Consider the following 18898-nt stretch of genomic DNA (forward strand, 5'->3'; position numbering starts at 1 on the left):
TTTGGCTCTAAATCCTACTGTGGTGTTCTCCGGCTCACGTGGATGCTACAAAACAGCGATAGGGGATCCATCGACTTCCTGAAAATAGTTCCATGTTGTAGCTGCAATATATTATTACAATGAGTAGCATGCGGGTTATGTCTTTGGTCATGTAGATTAAAGGCGATAAAGTCTGTCCTTTTAGTAGATTGGCGGAACAAACTTGTGCGATTCAGCGATACATTGTGTGGCGTTACGCCTTTCATATATCCCTCCGCGGTTTTTTGTCCCCTTTCAGACTGTTTTGGTCTTTTCGCTGTTAGCAACGGAAAGATCCCGTGATAGCTTAACTTAAACCTTATTTTGAGATAATCGATTTTTGTTAGGATTACCTGACAAATTGACAAGAGGTGTAACACACATGTCTATTTTGGTAGAGTGACTGGTGCATGTTTTCTTTTATAAAATACTGTTTAATTCTGTTTTAATAGGAATTGTACAGATTGCTAAATTAGGTAGCTAGCTAGCCGCATAGCATAGCATCATCTTCCAAGAAGCACGCTGACGTTAGCCTGAAAGCTATCAAGACCATTGCATCACTAACTTCAGCGAACTGTCACACAAACACACCGCGTCGTCGTCAAGAAATTGCGCTTTGAAGTAGGCCATTTTGCGACGTTTTCGTTTATGGGATCACAATGTCAATGAAGGCCGGCGGAAATCGTAGCAAGCCCGGCGGTGGCAACACCGCTGGCGCCGCCGCCCCCGGTGCAGGAGGAAGCGGCGGAGGAAGGCAGAATCTGGGCAGGTCTGTGAAATTTAAACGCTAACATAACGAATTAAAACACACAAATGAGGCTTAATGTGCCCATATTTAAGTACTTGGATACAATAATTTTCAGCTGTACGATTTTCGCGAGATGTCATTTCTTTTAAACGGTTCAAAACTCGTAGATAAGTTGGGTGTTTGGAACAGGTCCGCGGGGCCTTGCGACATGCTATATAGCATAGCATAGCGCTAGCGCTAGGCTGTCAGCTAGCGAGGCCTGCATCCTTTGCTGCAACTTCGACCTTATCTCACATGAGCTCTCTGAATTAAGACAGAAATATGTTTTGCATCTTTACAGCAACGACGCTGCTCATCAGTTTACTATCAGATCGGTGTTAATTTCCACCTTTTTGACGGGCTGTTTGTCAACCCACGCCTGCCATTCAGCGCACTTGCTCCATTCAGTTATTGCGGGTAGCTAGCGGAGCAGCCTGGCCGCTGTTCAGCGTTAGCGACGCGTTCATGTTCACTCGGCTGTCATGTCGCCCTGCACGTTACCGCGATGCTGCTGCAACGAGTTGGGTTAGAAAGTAATGTCAATCTGCGCAAACGAGAGAAGGGGGGTGGGCGTGGCCCCCCCGGGGGGGGGGGGGGGGCACATGTGAAATGATGTCCTTGGATTTTGACATTCCTGTGCATGTCGTCTACGATGAAGCTAACATACGCTGAATGCGTTTTAGGAATTGCGATGGTGTTCGTTAGGTCAGGATGCTAATCACCGGAACAGAGCATCCCGTTTGCGCCGCTCTCCTCCATTAAAGCAAAGCGAATATAGGGTTTGGCCATTTAGACATATTCCAGTTTCAGACGACTAGTTTCGTTTTAATGTTGGTGAATTTTGGGTGTCCGAGCGAGCCCCATTTACCACAATGTATAATGAAGGTGGAATAGCAACGGAAGCTAGCCTGGCCTTCTGCCAGCTGATGCTTTGCAAAAAAAAAAATGTCGTTTGCAAATCAGGTTCTTGAACACGATTCTAACCGGTTAAATATTGTGAAATCTGGAAAGTGTCAGAATAAATGGTGCACTCGTACTCTTTAGGCTTTAACTCTCTAATTTGTACCATGACAATTCATCCACCTCCTGATATGATTACTATTTCCCTGTCAGATATCTTTGTTTCAGTTTGCAAGCAAGAAATTGAATGCTAATGACGAGTTTGAAAACAATGGCGTTTTTCTTTTTTTTTTTGTTTCCAGGGGCAGACACAGCGGTAAAGGTCCTGCAGCAGTAAGTAACAGTTTCACCTTAAAAGTCAGTTAGAACAAAGGAATCTACTGTTTAAAAACGATCACAATGAAACAGTGCTGCTTTTTTTTATTTCTGCGCAGACATTTACATTACGTTATACAGTTTTACTAAAGAATGTAACTCAAATTCAGAGAAATATTAGTTTCGTATAGTGAATGCATCAGAATGGAATCGGTGCCTCACGGCTGTGAGAGCGTGGCTGAATCTATTTTGTCTGTGTGAATGGGAGCATCAGCAGTTAACTCTGTTTTCATTTCTTTAGGTCATTTTCAATGGCATATATGCAAATATGAGGATGGTCCATGTCTTGACTTCAGTGGTGGTATGTTTCTTACGTTTCTGTCTTCTGAGAGGATTTTGCAGACACCTAGTACGTCCTTGGATGTATGGCGCAGCAACAATAATGAATGGAAAAATGATCACTCTGAGGAAACCACCATGTGAAGCATGCCTTCTCTAAATACATTTCTATCAGCAATATGTGCTGCAATCTGTCTTTAGCCGCATTCCATTTCTTCAAAATGTCAACTGTGGGACAAAGAGAGCCTGTGTGATTATTTAGAGGACAGCTGGTTGAATAAACAACGAGCGTGATCAATCATTTATCTGTTTCACAGCAGATGGCTTTCTGGACTTGTTTTTTTGAATGTACAAATCACCATTGACGCTGCGTACAGTGATTAATAACACGCCTATTTATTTTTTAGGGGGCCAAGTGTGAGCTGAAAGTAAAAAACGGAGCAATCTATGAAGGAGTGTTTAAGACATATGGTCCAGAGGTAAGGAACACACACACACACACACACACACACACACACACACACTGCAATTTTCTGGACCAATGATTGAGCTTAAGTGGGCAACTGGTGTCCAACCAACACTCGATAGCTGCTACACCCTTGAGGTGGTTTAGACAAATGGCACCCTTTCACTCTCTCCTTTTAAGGAAGAACGCTATTTGATCCACCATTCTCCCTTTTCGGTTGAAGTCTTCTCCCGCCTCGCTCCTGTGGGCGAGCGAGACAAATCAAAGCTTAACCTGAGCTCGGGGCACATTTTCCTGTCCGGTTCAAAAGACAAGGCTCGGGTTTAACTTCAGTTGGTGATTTCTTTTGTCAGAAACGAGCATTGAGTTTTCAAAGGGTTGATATTTTTGTTTTGAAATAAAGATGAGATATAGACTGGAATGTTGCAGCAAAAGGAATTGAACTTGCTGCTCTTGCACGGACAAATGCGTCACTTTGTTTCAAGACCAAAACCAAGTGTTGGATTTGGCTTTTATTCCGACAGTGTGTGAAAGAAGGACCGTTAAACTGTGATGTAATCGCAACTGCATTCCTCTCCCTCTGTATTAGGGCATCATCATACCTGATTTTTACGGCACTGATACTAAACTAATTCACAATATCAATATTGAATTGGCATCAAAACAGACCTTGATTAAACACAGTCAACTTCATCTGTACATTTGTTTTGGTACGTGACACTAATTCTTGCATAAATGTTAGTCATACCTCTGTTTATGTATTAATTGCAGTTTCAGGCGAGCGTGATGATAGGCCAAAGTTACAATTCAAATTGAAAGTATTAAATTTCGATTGCCTAATTTCTTGGCTTGGCTTTTTCAGGCTTGGGCTTTCTTTTGAATTCATGTTTAATTCCGTTTCTCATAACGCTCTCTCTCTCTCTCTCTCGCTCTCTCAGTGTGACCTGGTGTTGGATGCTGCCCACAGAAAGAACCCGGAGCCAAGCATGGCTCCCAAGAAAGAGGACATTGTGGAGAGCATCATCTTCAAGGCCTCAGATGTTGTAGTGGTGACCTTCCAAGATGTAGACCTGAACTTTGCCAGGAAAGGTACTGAATATATAGGTACATAAACATCTTGATGTGCCCGTATATTTGCCGTCTATACTTCAAAACTGATTTGTTTTGTTTAGACAGGAACTTAACAGGCTAACGTGTGTGGAACCACTTAATGACCGATCAGTTCTCTTCTCATTCATTGAAAAGCCTTGATACACAAATTGTGAGTTTTGCTGAGGTGAGTGAGGTGCCCCCCTCCTCTCCTATTTCCCTCCATTTGCTTTTTGAATTTAGGCTCTAATTGCGTCAAATAGAGTTTGCTTTTTGTTTCTAAATACTACCGACCTCCAGACCTCCATCCATAAGACCGGTCATATGCTGCTGCACTCGGAGCCACGTTGGGGAATCGTCTGTTGGACGGCAGATGTGATAATCACCTTTGAGTGTTTGGCGTGGTTGTGGTTCACAGGCCTAATGAAACCAGATATCTATAATGTGTCTCGGAGACGCTGAGCGTGCGTCTGGTTATCGTGCATACTAAATGTTTGTGAAATTCAACCGGGCTCTTTGTATTTATTGCACTCACATAAACACATACCAGACTGAATGGTACGTGCGTACACGTAGCATAGTGATCCTTTTCTGTCTGTGTTCACTACCGTGATGTCACCGGCTTTACCACGAGTTAAATCTTATGTGTTGCTCTGACTGCCCAGTCGTTGAAGGCTTAATGTGAGTTATTGATTGGTCTGAAGGTCCTGGTCCAGCAAGGACACGCAATAAGTGCCAAATGAGTCGTCTTTATCTGACCTGCATGATTCTCTGTGTGATGGGGCATCTTTTTTCTTATGAACAGGTAAAAACAATTAGGATCGCATTGTGATTGGCAGAGACAGCTGAGCAGTGGTTGCGCTTTTTGAAATGAAATAGTTATTGATAAAATCTTTACCATGTTTAGCCTCATAAAGATCTAAACACGAGTGTTCCTGCTGATTAATGAATCCACTTGACTTGAGGGTTTTAGTAAATGTTTCTTTGTGTAGATGGTGTACTAGAGATGTTCTCTTCTGTTCAGAACTAGGAGAGCTAAAGCCTCTTAATGGATGTGTCCATAGACAGCAATTACTCTAATGGAAGATGGAGGGTTGTTCAAATATTTTTGTGTAACATCCGCCCAGAGCATTATTCAAATTTCCTGGAGTTGTCCTGAGTCACTGGATTTCAAACCTCACTAGATCCAATTTCACTTCAAATCAGAGTTTGATAGAAAACAGAAAGTTCTGTGCAAGACTGTGACTCATGAAAGCAACACCTGCACCTCTTTGTTTAACTGTAGTGTTAAAATATTATTATCTGTTATCTGAGGTAATATCATTGTAGTTTTTAAACAAACTAAATCACATCTACTAATGCTTTTCTTTTTCTTTTAACACAGCTGTTTCAGTTGAACCAACCAAAGAAGTCTTTAAGATTCCTCTATTAGCTCACACGCATAGAAAATGTTCCTTCACATAGAGGCCTTTGCTGTGAGAGGTCATAGCAGACGTTTTGAGCACATTTCTGCACAAACATAACCAGAATGAGCTTCTTTGTGTCTGCTCCAAAGAACATGCATAAATATACAGTCTTTGTGTGTTGCAGACAACTTCACGGATGCTGCAGTGAGCAGTAAGATCAATGGCGAGCATAAAGAGAAGGATCTCGAGCCCTGGGATGGAGGAGAGACCCGCAACTCTGACAGCCTCGAGTCTCTCGATACAGATGTGGTAAGAAAACGGGCGATTCACACAGGAGTACGTGGAGTGGAATCCTTCAGGCCTTCGTAAATATTTAGACAGTGACATGGATAAAGAGGTTTACTCATCTAAGCCCCACCAAGGATCCATATTTATGGGCCTGCTGTGAATGTTTCTCTCTCTTCATATCAGTCGAATGGCTGGGACCCCAATGACATGTTTAAGTACAACGAGGAGAAGTATGGAGTCTTGTCTACGTACGACAGCAGCTTGTCCACATATACGTAAGTTTCTGTGTTCCTTTTCTAACACATTCTGCTTCAAATGTATTTACATGTTAATTTAGGAATAAACAATGACATATTTATTACTAGCTTTGATTGAATTGTGCTTGTTTAAATATTTTAGTGCTGTGTCATTTTTTCATGGGAGTTGCAAACTAAAATCTTAATTACTCCCTCTCTTACCCTTCCTCTCATGTCTGACTCGGACTCCCCGATCTCTCCCAGGGTCCCCCTGGAACGGGACAACTCCGAAGAGTTCCTTAAAAGGGAGGCTCGTGCTGCCCAGCTGGCGGAGGAGATCGAGGCCAGTGCCACGTACAAGGCCCGTGTGGCGCTGGAGAACGATGAACGCTCTGAGGAGGAGAAATACACTGCTGTGGTGCGAGGAGAAAGGGAGGCTCACACAATTAGCAGGTGAGACCAGGACACAGACGCAAGCAGGTAAAACATGTTTCTCATAATGACAAGCCTTGAAATTACATCCGTATTATTATGTCCACAACCGGTATTTGGTTTTTAATGTGCATTAACAAGACCCAACATTACTACTGCTGTACTCTCGGTTTGTCCCCTGAGGGGTCGCCACAGCAAATCAACGTTCTCCACTTCACCCTGTCCTTTGCATCGTCCTCCCCAAACATCAGCCACTCTCATGTCCTCCCTCACTACGTCCATGTATCTTCTCCTGGGTCGGCCTCTAGCCCTGTTCCCTGGCAGTTCCATCCTCAGCATCATTCTACCGATATAGTCCCTGTCTCTCCTCTGGATATGTCCAAACCATCAAAGTCTGGTCTCTCTGACCTTGTCTCCAAAGTGGCTTACCTTCACTGTCCCTCTTATTGCCTCATTCTAATCCTATCCAACCTGGTCACCTTCATACCTCCACTTCAAACATCATATTCTCACCTCATCTCTTAATCTATCCATCACCATGGCAAACAAAAGGGGGCTCAGAGCTGATCCCTGGTGCCATCCCACCTCTACCCGAAGCTCCCTTGTTACTCCTACTGCACACTTCACTGCTGTCGTACAGTGCTTGACATTAGATGATGATATTAATACGTATAAAGCAGTTCTGGGAGGATCCATGACCGAGCATGAGCATGACTTGTACAACATTGCACTTGCAGAATTACATTTGAAGGACTTTTAAGCTCTCGCCATTGAAGTGGAAGGATGGAGACCAAAGGTTGCTCTAATATACGTATACAAGGACGGGAGCACAAGTACAGCTGCTGTGTGTTCAGTACATAATGCGGTTTAAAGGCTCTTGCTTTAACAGCGAGTTCCAACATAGCAGGGACACGGAGACGGTGAGCAGACAGCAGCCTCTCCCAGAACAAATGCTTCCTCTGCAGAAGGAGAGCACGCTCATTTTAGTACTTAGTCAAATGTAACACAATGTAGAATGATATCCTCCCATTTGCTATCGTGACAGTTGTTTCTGTGTGTGTGTGTGTGTGTGTGTGTGTGCGCGCGGCACCCAGAGAGAATAAGTACATTCCCCCAGGTCAGAGGAACAGGGAGGCGATGTCTTGGGGCCCGGGACGTCAGAATTCGTCTCGTCTTGCTCAGAGCGCCTCCGGTCCCTCAGCTCCTCGGCCAGGACCTCACGACTACAGTCCCAGCGCTGGGGCCGAGCAGCGGGTGGTTAATGGAGGTGCGTTTTCATATCACACACACACACAGTAGGTGTGATGTTGCTGCACATTACATATATATATATATATATTTAAAATATTTCTCACACACACATGTGCATTGGTTTCTCTGTGAATTTGTCGCCGTTAACGGCAGAGATAGTTTTAGTTTCTGCTCCTCGACTAATATAAATCATTTGGCTTTAGGACTTTCATGTTTTCTGTTGCTGTTAATACATTTTATGCATTTGTTGTTCTTTACTTAAGCAATGTTTTTCCCAACTTGCTATTCTTTCTCATATTTGTTACCGTAATCTCCAGCCTGTTTTTGTTCCTGCCACACCTTTGTTTTCCCCACTTTTAACTGGTTATCATCTGCTGGTTGTCATCCTTTTATCGTTTGTCCTTCCCTCTTTTAGGTTCATCCCACTGGCCCTCACCCTGTCCGTCTCCTTCCTCCCGCCCCCCTTCCCGTTACCAGTCTGGTCCCTCCTCCCTGCCTCCTCGGGCGACCACGCCCAACAGGCCACCCTCCAGACCCCCCTCTCGACCTTCCAGGCCTCCCTCTCATTCATTCCACTCCTCTTATCCTTCCTCCTCAACCTCCTTTTCGCCCCACGGGCCCTCGTCGCCGGCCTCCACTCTGCCCAAACGCATGTCATCTGAAGGTACCCACGTTAGTGTGGAGTAGACCTGGGCAAAGGCACGAATAGAAGGTGGATGGAGTGAGCTCAATATGGAGCCAAATTCCCTCTCAGCTCTTAAGATGCCTTCAAAATAAGATAATGAAGCTCCTTTCATAACTACGTTTTCCCAGGTCGAGTATAGAGCGACATAAATAGACGAAGCAGCTTCTTAATTCGGGGTTATGTTTGTTAAGTTCAGACAAATAGAACTCGAGTCTTTTGCAGAGGTCCTAAGCCGACCCTCAGTCAGTGCACCAGGCGGCTTCACCTCGGCATGTGGGGTGCACAACTATTTGTGCCGTGCTTTCTAGTCAGCAAGTGTTGTGGCACCCAAAGCCTTTCTAGCATCCTGCCGTTGACCTCTTCTGCCTAAATAGTTTTATGCTTGCTGCACCTCTGATGAAGCTCAATGTACCTGATGCCAGATGTGGGATCTGTAATTACACCTGTAATAACATTGCATTGCTGCGGAGTTGTAAAGTTAGAGCATGCAGCAAGTTAGGGGACAGTTAGAAACATTGAGCAGACTTTTTGGGCACGCGTACATTTTCCTCACCATTAGCAGAGGCCCGTCTTCCGTAGTTTGAGCTGCACTCACCGCTGTCCTCGAGAAGCACTTTGCAGACACTCTGCTGGACAGTCAATGCTTCAGACGTATGTTTCACATCACCCACCTCCACTTTCCATCTTTCTCATCTCTCACTTCAATGACTGGTTTGAAATGTGTGGTGTGTTTTTGAGTTGTTGTTTTTTTACTAACCTGCATGTCACAAAAGTGCATTGTGTGATGTCATATTTAAAGCCTTATGTTTAGATACAATCACTGCAGAGGTTAATGGTTTTTGTGAGTTAAAAAAACAAACATCTCAGCTGCACGATGGCACGACACGGATATAGATTTTGGGGAAAGAATTGTTAAACTCGTTACGTAGGCGACGATGGCCAGTGGAATGTAGAGATACGGTGACAGCACTATGAGCACTCAACAAATGTGTAATAAAATGATAGATATAAACTGAAAATATCTTGTCATCCAGTTGAAGTAAAACGAGTTTCTTTTAAACTACTTCAGGAATGTGGGTGATTCTACTAGTGACCTAATTGGAAACCAAACAGCCAATCAGGATTGCTTTCTTAAAAGCAGAGTAGATTTTGCCACTCAGGTTAAGGCTTAAGAATATTTTTTGCTTCAAAGGAGAATTCATCCACTTGCAACAAACCGTTGTCTGTGCACAGAAAGAGCTACTCTGTGTTCAGGAATGAGACGCACAAATAATGCAAGTGGAATTCTACTTGCCTGAACGCAGCTTGCTTTGGCCGCCGGGTGAAGTCCCGCCCCTTAATGTCGGGCGCTGCTGCATAGCGGCAGAATCCTTGGCCATCAGCTGCTTGAGTTAGATCCAGGCGCGATGATGAAACATCAGACTTGGTATGTGAAATGGTGACATCTGCCCAGTGTCCAGCCAGCGAACTATCTCTGTTAGCAGAATTAGAATTTGTTCTGTTAGCCTCGCTTCCACCGGCGGTTTATGGAGCTGTGTCCGTCTTCATCTGTCTTCATTCCAGGGCCGCCCAGGATGTCGCCCAAATCCCAGCGGACGCCTCGCGCTCACAGAGTGCCACCGTGCCGGACCGCTGCAGTCCCCCCGGGAGTTGACTTAATTTCCCACAATGCCTCTGGCGAGGTTCCGGCAACTCCTCCAAACAGGAACAACTCCTCTGGAGGGACATGGTCCTCTGTCGTTAGTGGAGGTAGAGTGGCTCATATTTGTGATACTATAATTGAGATAAGGAGTTATGGGATTTGAATGGCACGTAAAATAGTTCTTCAGTATTTCCCATCCTTTTTTTTTTCCAACCCCGACCTCTCATTTTGTCTTGTGAAGCGTGAATGAAGGTGGATGGCCATCTTTGAATGACATAAGCAAACGTAATCAACAAAATCTCTTTTCTCCTTCCCCCTTAGCGCACAGGCCTCGATCCCCACGGCAGAACAGTGTGGGCGGAGCCTCCGCTGGCTCCTCCTCTCTTCAGTCGCCTCAGACAGGAACTGTTTCCCTGGAAAACGCTGCTACACCAACATCAGCTTCCTCTCCTACTGCTGCTAGCCCCGCCCCCAACACGGTAGCATCTCCATCAGGAGAAGGCAAGTTTGGAGCCAGCCCACAGTTTCACCAGGATTAACTGAGGAATGCTCACTGTGATATGAAATGTCCTTGTTGTTTCTTTGGACTTGCTTTTGTCGCTTTAAGGAAGGTTCTCCCACCTCAACGGACATCGTTCACCAATCTTTGCTCCTATTTCTTACGTCGAGTTAACAGATGATATTTTTTTTCTCCTACAGTAAAAGAGTGTCGCGTCCAGGAGACAAGACAAACGTCCCCTACAGCAAACAAAGAGAACATTAAGCCCTTGGACAGCTCACCTTGTATCACTAGACCAGTCTGCAAAGGTACGGGAGATAGCAGTGTTCTCTTCAGAGACACAGCTTCAGAAGGCTGGTAATGAGACAATTCATTGCTTCTATTATCCTTGCCGTGAACTTTCTGCAGCGACTTGCGATCATGGGACGCTTGGTATTTAGCCTAACAGCTTTGGGGTAGAGTGTGGCATCTAACGTGTGCGTTTGTAAAGAATGGGTTAATATGGGGGGGGGAAGATCTACTTTCCTTGTTGCGTGACTGTTGATCTCGTCCTCCGGTAACATTCCAAACACTTGTCTTCTCAATTTGAAGACATATTTGGTTGATTTTCTTCTGTGTTAGCTGCTAGCTGCTACTGACTGCTTTGTAAAGCCTTCTGATTTGGGTTGGATGCTCAGAGTGTTGTGAAAATGTCACAGCCTTTCGCCCTGCAGTTCACACAGATGTGCATGCCTTTCTTGAGTAGTTAATGCTTCACATCCAATAATTTCTACAGCACATTTCAGAACTAAGCTGCTATATAATCCCTCTCATAACACGTGAAACAAAATGAGTTATAAGTCATTTTGGTTTTGTTAAATTCTGTTGTGCAGAATCTTAATCTGTACAGTAATGATCAAAACCATTTGTCATGTTTTCCTCTCTCTCCTCACCTGACAGGTCCCGCTTCTATGCCACCAGACCACAGAAAGCAAATAGATAATTTAAAGAAATTTAGTGTAGATTTTAGGGTAAGTGCCTTCCTTTTTTAAACGAGATACAGATCTGACCTGATTAAGTTCATTTTCTGAGACTGTTCTCGAGCTTATTTGTGCCCATCTGCTTATTTTCGTCTTCCTCCTTTCAGTTGCAGTCGAGCGCAAATTCAGACCCAGCTTTTGACCAGATCACGACCAAGCCCCCCCGAGAGTCAGCAGACAAGACTAAAGACCTTCCCCTGGACAAAGCGTCCACAGCTGGCCGGGAGGGAAGTGGAGAGGATGTAGTAGTGATTGCTGCCGGTAGCCCAGCTCCATCCATCACCACCACAAGCACCAGTAAGCCTGGCAGCCCAGCTGCGCTGTCCCCATCTCTTTCAGTCCCGGACCAGAAGAGGGCGGGGCTGGACGTGACATCACAGGGCGTTCAGACGACGGCCACTTGCACATTCAGCGGACCCAAGCAGGAAGAGAAGGAGGAGAGAAAAGAGGCGGTACAAGAGTGAGTTCAAGTTTTAGAGGACAGACTGTACAAATGTGTGACATCTGGTGATCAAAAATAGACTTAATAATAGACTTAATAATAGACTCAAATCCATAGATAAATCCTGATTTATTTTGATTTCCATTGCCATTAATGCAATATTAAAAACCTATCAATGTGCTTGTTACACTGTAGAAATGTATCAATGGAACTATTCCCCAGTGAGCACCACATTTAGCCCGAGTTCAGTTAAAAATAATAATTAAACTGCGACTCTCAGCAGATCTAGGAAATTACAGAGCTTTTTGCTCGACCTTAATTACAAAAGGATAATGTTTCCAGACAGATCCTTTATCGGTTGTGAGATGTGCCCTGAATCTTAAGTTCTGCGAAGAATGAACATTGTTGAGCCTAATGAGAAGATATTCACTGACGTTAGCATGCTATCTAGTTAGCTGTGGCCCGTCTTCTCACACCTTAAGAGGCAAAAGCTTCTTTTATTTTCAGCAGGCAAATTTTTATATCATGAATATTCAACCCAAAGCTCGTCCATGTTTTACAAGCTGCCTCTTTCAATGTTAATTTTTCTGCTGTTCCCCCCCCCCTCTTCTGCAGTCAAGTAAGAAAATCAACTCTGAACCCAAATGCTAATGAATTCAAGCCCAGGTTCAATACGCAGGTCAGTCAGGCCAGCGATGGACAGCGAGCAAACTGAGATCGTTACTGGAATATTTCTGATGGCTCAGACTGTTTATTTGTTCTTTCTTCAGCCCAAACCAGCCAGCACCCCAACGCCTCCCCGGCCTCAGGGCCAGCCCAGTCCTTCCATCATGGTCCAGCAGCCCCCGGCTGTCTATGGCCAGACCGTCTGCTTCCCCCAGATGTATCCCCTCACACCAGTCAGTCCTGGAGTGCAGGTGAGATCCTCACATGCACGCTGACAAATGGATCACCCCGAGCATCGTCAAAAATCATGTATTCTACCAGCTTCCCTCATATTTTCCTTTTCTGCCTTTGATTCATCTCTAGTGCTTCACGATCTTCGCCAAATTTTATTTCCTTGCGTTCGGTCTTTTGTTTTCTTTTTTTGTTCCTTTTACACCGTGAAATGCATCGTACGCGCTTCCTTCATCACCTCATGCCATCTTCCCAACTTTATCTGAATTATTTTGAAATGTTTATGTAACCGTATGGAGTAAAAAACCCTACAAATGTTTAGAGGGTTAGGGTTAGAGAAAAGAAAAGGGTGTGCAAACTTTTGCTGTTATTTAAATGCTCAAAGCACTGAGTGCAATCATTTGTAAAACTTATTGGGAAATAACAACAAGGTGCCTTGTTCCCTTTATGCTGTGTAGACTTTTACTTTGTGGTGCTGGGCTGGCTCTCCGGGTGATTCTTAATGCGTCTCTTTTTCTGTAACAATCTGTTTTAATGATTGGCGTCTGCTTTTATTAAAGTGGTACATTCTGAGCAGCAAAAAGTGATTTTATAATTTTTGACAAACTACATGGAAATGTGCAAAAGAGAACAGAATAAAACCTTGAACTTGCTCTGACAGAGCTGAAGATGCATCAGGACAAATCCAGCTGCAGTCCAGACCAATTCAATCAGGAATGGAGATTTCTAGCCAGAAGTCTTCAAGCAGTTTCACTGTACGAACCTGGACTAGGTGATGCAGGTAGATTTACGTGCCTGCTATTAATTGGCGCAGGTAGAAACGGCTCATCTGTTGGCTGTGGTTCCCCCATTGAAGCTTCAAAGCCTTAAACAGATGCATTCAGGACGGCCCGGAAAGCTATTTGTAATAAATCAATAGATTTCCCGTCTTGCTTTGAGAAACGCTTGGTGAGCCAACATGAGACAGATGTAACACATAAAATATGCTGGTGAACAACTAAAGAGTGGTTCTTTTTTCCTTTCTCCTCCTCCCCCTCCTCCTCCTCCTCCTCCTCCTCCTCTCTCTTGCTTCATTAGAAAAGCATAATATGGAAGGTTTGTGAATTCTTTTAATCTTTTTTTATTTTTAAAGCCCAATCAGTACTGATATGTTGTGCATGCTTGTTGAATAGTTCCATCAGATGTTGGTTTGCCGACTTCCTATTGCAATGTACTCGTCACCTGATTTCTATTGGCTTCATTTCAACAAACGGTTCTGAGCCAATAGGAGTTCCGGCTTTATGCTGCAGTACTGTTTGTATTTTAATGCAATATTTCAAAATATGATTTCTACCCATTCATAGAAAACACAGGTGCGAGATTATCGCTAACCTCACATGCACATTTTGAGGATGTTGAGCTATTTCTTGTCTGATTGGTTTGCTATTGAAGCAGCCACAGTAAAAAATAAAAAGTCCCCCACACACACACGTAGCTGCTTTAAATGCTCGTAGAAATGATAATGCAGTTTGCTCAGAAGCTTGAGTATAAACCTCTGTTCTTCATCTGCTGTCCTCGCTTCAGTCTCCAGCGATGTACCAGGTTCAGATGCCTCATATGACAGTCAGCCAGTCCAAACCCTACAGACCAGGTAAAGGTGAGAACTATTAGAATATTGATCTTTTACCCGTTTCTTTCTCTCTTCTCTGAAGTTTATGAAACGGGTCTGCTTTGGAAGATTAAAATACCACATGCTGGCCAGCTGGATTTTCTGGCCAGCTGGATTATTAAGACTTTTATAATTTCACATTAGAAATCTCTTCATAGTGACTGTTTATTTTGGGTTTTGTCATTTTTAAGCATAGGAAGACCCGCTTTTGTTCTAGAGGAATTGTGTTGCGGTAGTAAATAATACATTTGTCACTGAGTTAAACGAGTAGAAGGCGGCGTCCCGTAGCAGACTGCGTTTCGGAATCATCAGTCGGTCCAAAATGATTGTTGTCATTGACGAGCTGCTGAAAGAGCCTGACAGCTGCTCACGTTCAGGAAATGATTCCTATCACTTCTTAAGGCTAAAGCTAAAAAAAAATCAACTGGATGAAGTTATTCTTAATATGGCTTCATTTAATGAAACAGATCTGAGCTGTGAGGATCACATTCTCACAGGAATGACCTCTGTCTGTCTCACTGAAGCTCTCTGCAGACTAGTTTCAGACGCACTGTTGATTAAACGGGTGCCGAAATGTCTCTTTCTCGATGTTACCATAGTTTTAAACTCGAGTGTGTGGAGTTGCAGGACATGCAGTGTTTTTGTAACTGACAAGGCGGCGGTGCGAAAAGGGTCCGTACTTCAGATTAGGGGTTTTTATTTATTCATTTTAAAAGGGAAAAGAAAATATATATTTTTTTGGAATGCTTGAAATCTTTCATTACAGTAAGTTAAAACTTCCAAAGATGCGTTCAATAGGATGGGTTAGTCTATCTTTCTATATTCAGTTCCCTTTGATCAATAATTGGCCTTTTCCAGGATTAGCAATCAGTTTTTCCTCCGTGATTGTGTTTGGTTAACATTAAAGAGATGTTGTTCTCTATGTAACTGCTTTATATGAACCTCCAGTACCCAACATGCCCCAACAGAGGTCAGACCAACACCATCCCCCGGGCACCCCCGGCATGATGCACCCAGCGACGGCGGCGGGACCACCAATAGTAGCACAGAGCCCCGCCTACTCTGCTCAGTACTTCACCTGCAGCCCGCAGCAGTTCGCCAGTCAGCCGCTGGTCCAGCAGATGGCGCATTACCAATCACAGGTATAAGAGCCATCAGCAGCACAGAGGCCATACCCTACTAAAAAAGGGCTTTCCCCTGGGCTGCACGGAATTACCTCCACCAGAGGGGGCGCTAATACAGCTCCTTGGCGTTGAAAAGAAGAAGTTAGAAAAGCTTAAGAATGCACCCTTTGCACCAGGTGTTTGGTAAAAAACAGCAGGATAGGATTCAAGTATCTACTGAATAATATTTGTGCATAAATGCACGGTTACTTCTGTACACTGTAAATATCTGATTTACTTCAACATCAAGGCTGACTAAAATATGAAATCAAAATGCAGCAGCCTTTGAGCGAGCAGTCGGCTTCATCGCCATGGCTACCCTGCTGCCGATAGTTTAGTGCTGGACGTCTTTGTCTCATTCGGCCGCTCGGTAGCAGCCGTCAGTGTGACGGATGCCTGCCGGAGGCCGCGGCGCTCCCCTGCCTCCGTACACCTGAAGTGTTAACCTCTTTGCAAGCGAGCAGTGAGAGAACGAGGGTCTGCGCACACACACACATACACACAGACACGCACACACACGCACACACACGCATCCTGAAGCGACTGGCTTCAGGATGTTTCAGGGTAACACGCTGATGAGGAAACGGAATGTTATTATGTGGCTATGTTCACACTATTAATGGGATGAGCTAAAGAGAGGGACGAACAAATGCTAAATGCTAGATGCTAAATTCACTTCAGTTGCTTAAAGTGTCAAAAAAGTCTGCACAACCAGAATGGCCGGATGCACGCCTCCCCCAAGGCCGGGCGATCCCGTCAGCATGTTGTTTAGCACCGAGTCAGCTCTGGGGGGGTGTCTTTTGTGTATTGAGGTCATTTTTAGACTTTTCCTGTCACAAGTTTAAGAACATTAACACTAATGTCTTTGATGTCCCTCTTGATCCTTGTCCTCCATAAAAACAGGAATTCTCCCATGTGATAAACCCAAGCCAGTGTGCTGATGCTGCCCTCCTGTCTGTCCCTCTGTCCCCAGGCTCAGCATGTCTTCAGTCCGGTAATGCAGGGCGGTGCCAGGATGATGGCCCCGCCCACACATGGTCAGCCCGGTCTCGTCTCTTCCTCCACGACGCAGTACCCAGAGCAGACACACACCATGTATGGTACGTCAGCCCCCGCGTCCGGCGGTTTGTGTTGTCCTTCGGTCCTTCTCGTCCTCACTCCTGTGTTTAGTGTCTCCAGGGCCGATGCCTCAGCAGTACCCGCACCCCAGCGCCACCTTGCACCCTCACCCACAGCACCCCCAGCCCTCTGCCACGCCCACGGGTCAAGGTCAGCAAGGTGGGCCCCCACAACACGGCGGGCCCCCTAGTCACCCGGCTGCCAGCCCGGTCCAGCACCAGCAGCACCAGCAGGCAGCAGCAGGTGGGTGTGGTCGGCTGGACGGTGACATGTTGACATTCTAGTGTTGTGTGTAACGGTAGGCGTTGTGCTGTAGCGGTAGCTGCAGCCCAGGCCCTCCACCTGGCCAACCAGGCTCCGCAGCAGCAGATGTACTCGGCTTTGGCGGCCACGCCCCCCTCGATGACCCCGGGGCCCAACCCCCAGTCGCCCCAGGCATCGTTCCCCTCTGCCCAGCAGACGGTCTATATCCACCCCCAGCAGGTGCAGCACGGCTACAACCACAACCACATGGCACACGTGCAGCAGGTGAGTTAGTTCGATGTAAACGCTGGTTGGTCCTTTCATTGGCGCGCGGGGGTGGGGGGGGGGGGGGGGGCATGGAGTCAGACCAGGTTATCTTACTCCTCATGCTGCTGTGCAGCTTCCTGAGTCGAGCTATGAAGCTGACAGATTTAGGACCTTTGTGCTTCTACAAATAAACCTTTATTCCAAAATCCGAGCTCGCCGGCTAAATCCAGAGCCGCTGCACAAAAATGCTCAGCGGGAGAGACTGTTCGCTCTCTGAGGAACCTCCGGCACGAAACACATTTTGTTCTTATCACATTTATAATCTATCGAAAGCATTCGCTGTGTTGTAACGGCGAAGAGCCTTGATCCTTGTCTCATGTTAAGTTCTTGGGTTTGATTGTTGTTTCCCTGGAAAGTCATTGAAAATCCTTTTGTTTTTGTACACGAACAATGGTTGCTGAATTGAATTGAATTTTGTTCTTCTGTTTGTCTTCTGCTCCCGATTCTCACCTTCTGTTACACTGTCTCACACACACACACACACACACACACGTTCTTTCACACCCAGGCCCATATGCAGTCTGGTATGGTGCCGTCTCACCACCCAGCTCAAAGCCACCCTACGATGATGCTCATGGCTGCCCAGGGTCATCCAGGCGGTCCGCAGCCGCCCATGCCCCAGACGGCCCTCAACCCCATTCCCGTTTCCTCCACGACGCATTTTTCCTACCTGGCACATCCGCAAGGTAGGTTCCTTTATTCGCTGCCGAGGATGCAGGATCCTCAGAAAAGATCGATGCTTACATTAAACACACAAATCTGAAGTTTTTCTTGAGCTCGAGCGTCTCTGGCGTGCCGTTAATCCTGCGTGAGCATTTTGATCTGTAGCCATCATATCCTGTTTCAGATATTTTTAAGTGTATATTTGTCGTATTCTAAATGGAAAGTAAGAATGTGTGTTGAATTTCACTTCTCTCTTTTTGGCCAGGAAAAAAAAAAACATTTTGTGTGTCAACTGTGGTTTTTGTGTTTTAGAACGGAAAATCTGTTTTTCGATTATTTCTGACACACAAATGGGCTCACTGAAACGCGTTCCCCTTCGCCCGGCGCAGACTGGGATTCATGTTGACGTGGACGATCTTCGATTTAGTCGAGTTTGATTTTCCCTCCCTTTTGTCTCCTCGCTGCAGTTCAGGCTCATCACCAGCAGCAGCTGTAGACGGAGGGCGCCGGCGAGCCGATGGTGCCGCTCTGTGTCGGACTTCCCAACCCCAGCCGTCACAACCAGGCGATGAACAGAACGAGAAGCCTCCTTTCATCCTCCCCAGACATGCTTCTCGTCCCTCCCCTCCCAGACTAGGCAATAAGAATGCTAACAGGTTGATGCGGTGACATGTTTTAACAGGCTAGAGTTTTACCAGACAAGACTGTTCCTATTCAGCCCCTGTCCTCACACACACACACACACACACACACACACAAGCACACCGATAATCACAAGTAAAACACCCACATAGACACACGTTCAGGGGTTCCAAATTCCAATTCGAGTCAGCTGTCCAAGTAGGACATGAAAGAGGTAAAGAGGCTAACCAATCGGTGAGACTGAAGAAAATTCAGCTGGAATTTGTACTTTGTGTGCACCTTACAAAAAAAGAAACTTCCAACTTTTAGACAGTATTAATCCTGCTGTTTTTTGCTGCTATGTGCTGCGTTCTGTTTCCAGACTACATGAAAAGGTGTCTAA

General features: G+C 45.3%; 1 protein-coding gene across 1 annotated transcript; it reads left to right on the plus strand.

Moving 5' to 3' along the window:
• Nucleotides 1-677: 677 nt before the first annotated feature.
• atxn2 (ataxin 2) lies at nt 678-18497 on the plus strand. The gene is made up of 25 exons (XM_068761102.1): nt 678-787; nt 2008-2038; nt 2322-2381; nt 2767-2838; nt 3764-3929; nt 5505-5629; nt 5792-5883; nt 6109-6297; nt 7371-7543; nt 7943-8191; nt 9776-9961; nt 10176-10355; nt 10554-10661; nt 11293-11363; nt 11480-11832; nt 12430-12493; nt 12585-12731; nt 13789-13806; nt 14275-14347; nt 15308-15501; nt 16496-16622; nt 16693-16884; nt 16958-17169; nt 17720-17897; nt 18342-18497. Exons 1-25 carry the CDS (start codon nt 678-680, stop codon nt 18368-18370), a joined length of 3399 nt encoding a protein of 1132 aa, XP_068617203.1. The 3' UTR covers nt 18371-18497.
• Nucleotides 18498-18898: the final 401 nt, after the last annotated feature.

The sequence above is a fragment of the Brachionichthys hirsutus genome, chromosome 4, assembly GCF_040956055.1.
Source record: "Brachionichthys hirsutus isolate HB-005 chromosome 4, CSIRO-AGI_Bhir_v1, whole genome shotgun sequence".
NCBI classification, from domain to species: Eukaryota; Metazoa; Chordata; class Actinopteri; order Lophiiformes; family Brachionichthyidae; genus Brachionichthys; species Brachionichthys hirsutus.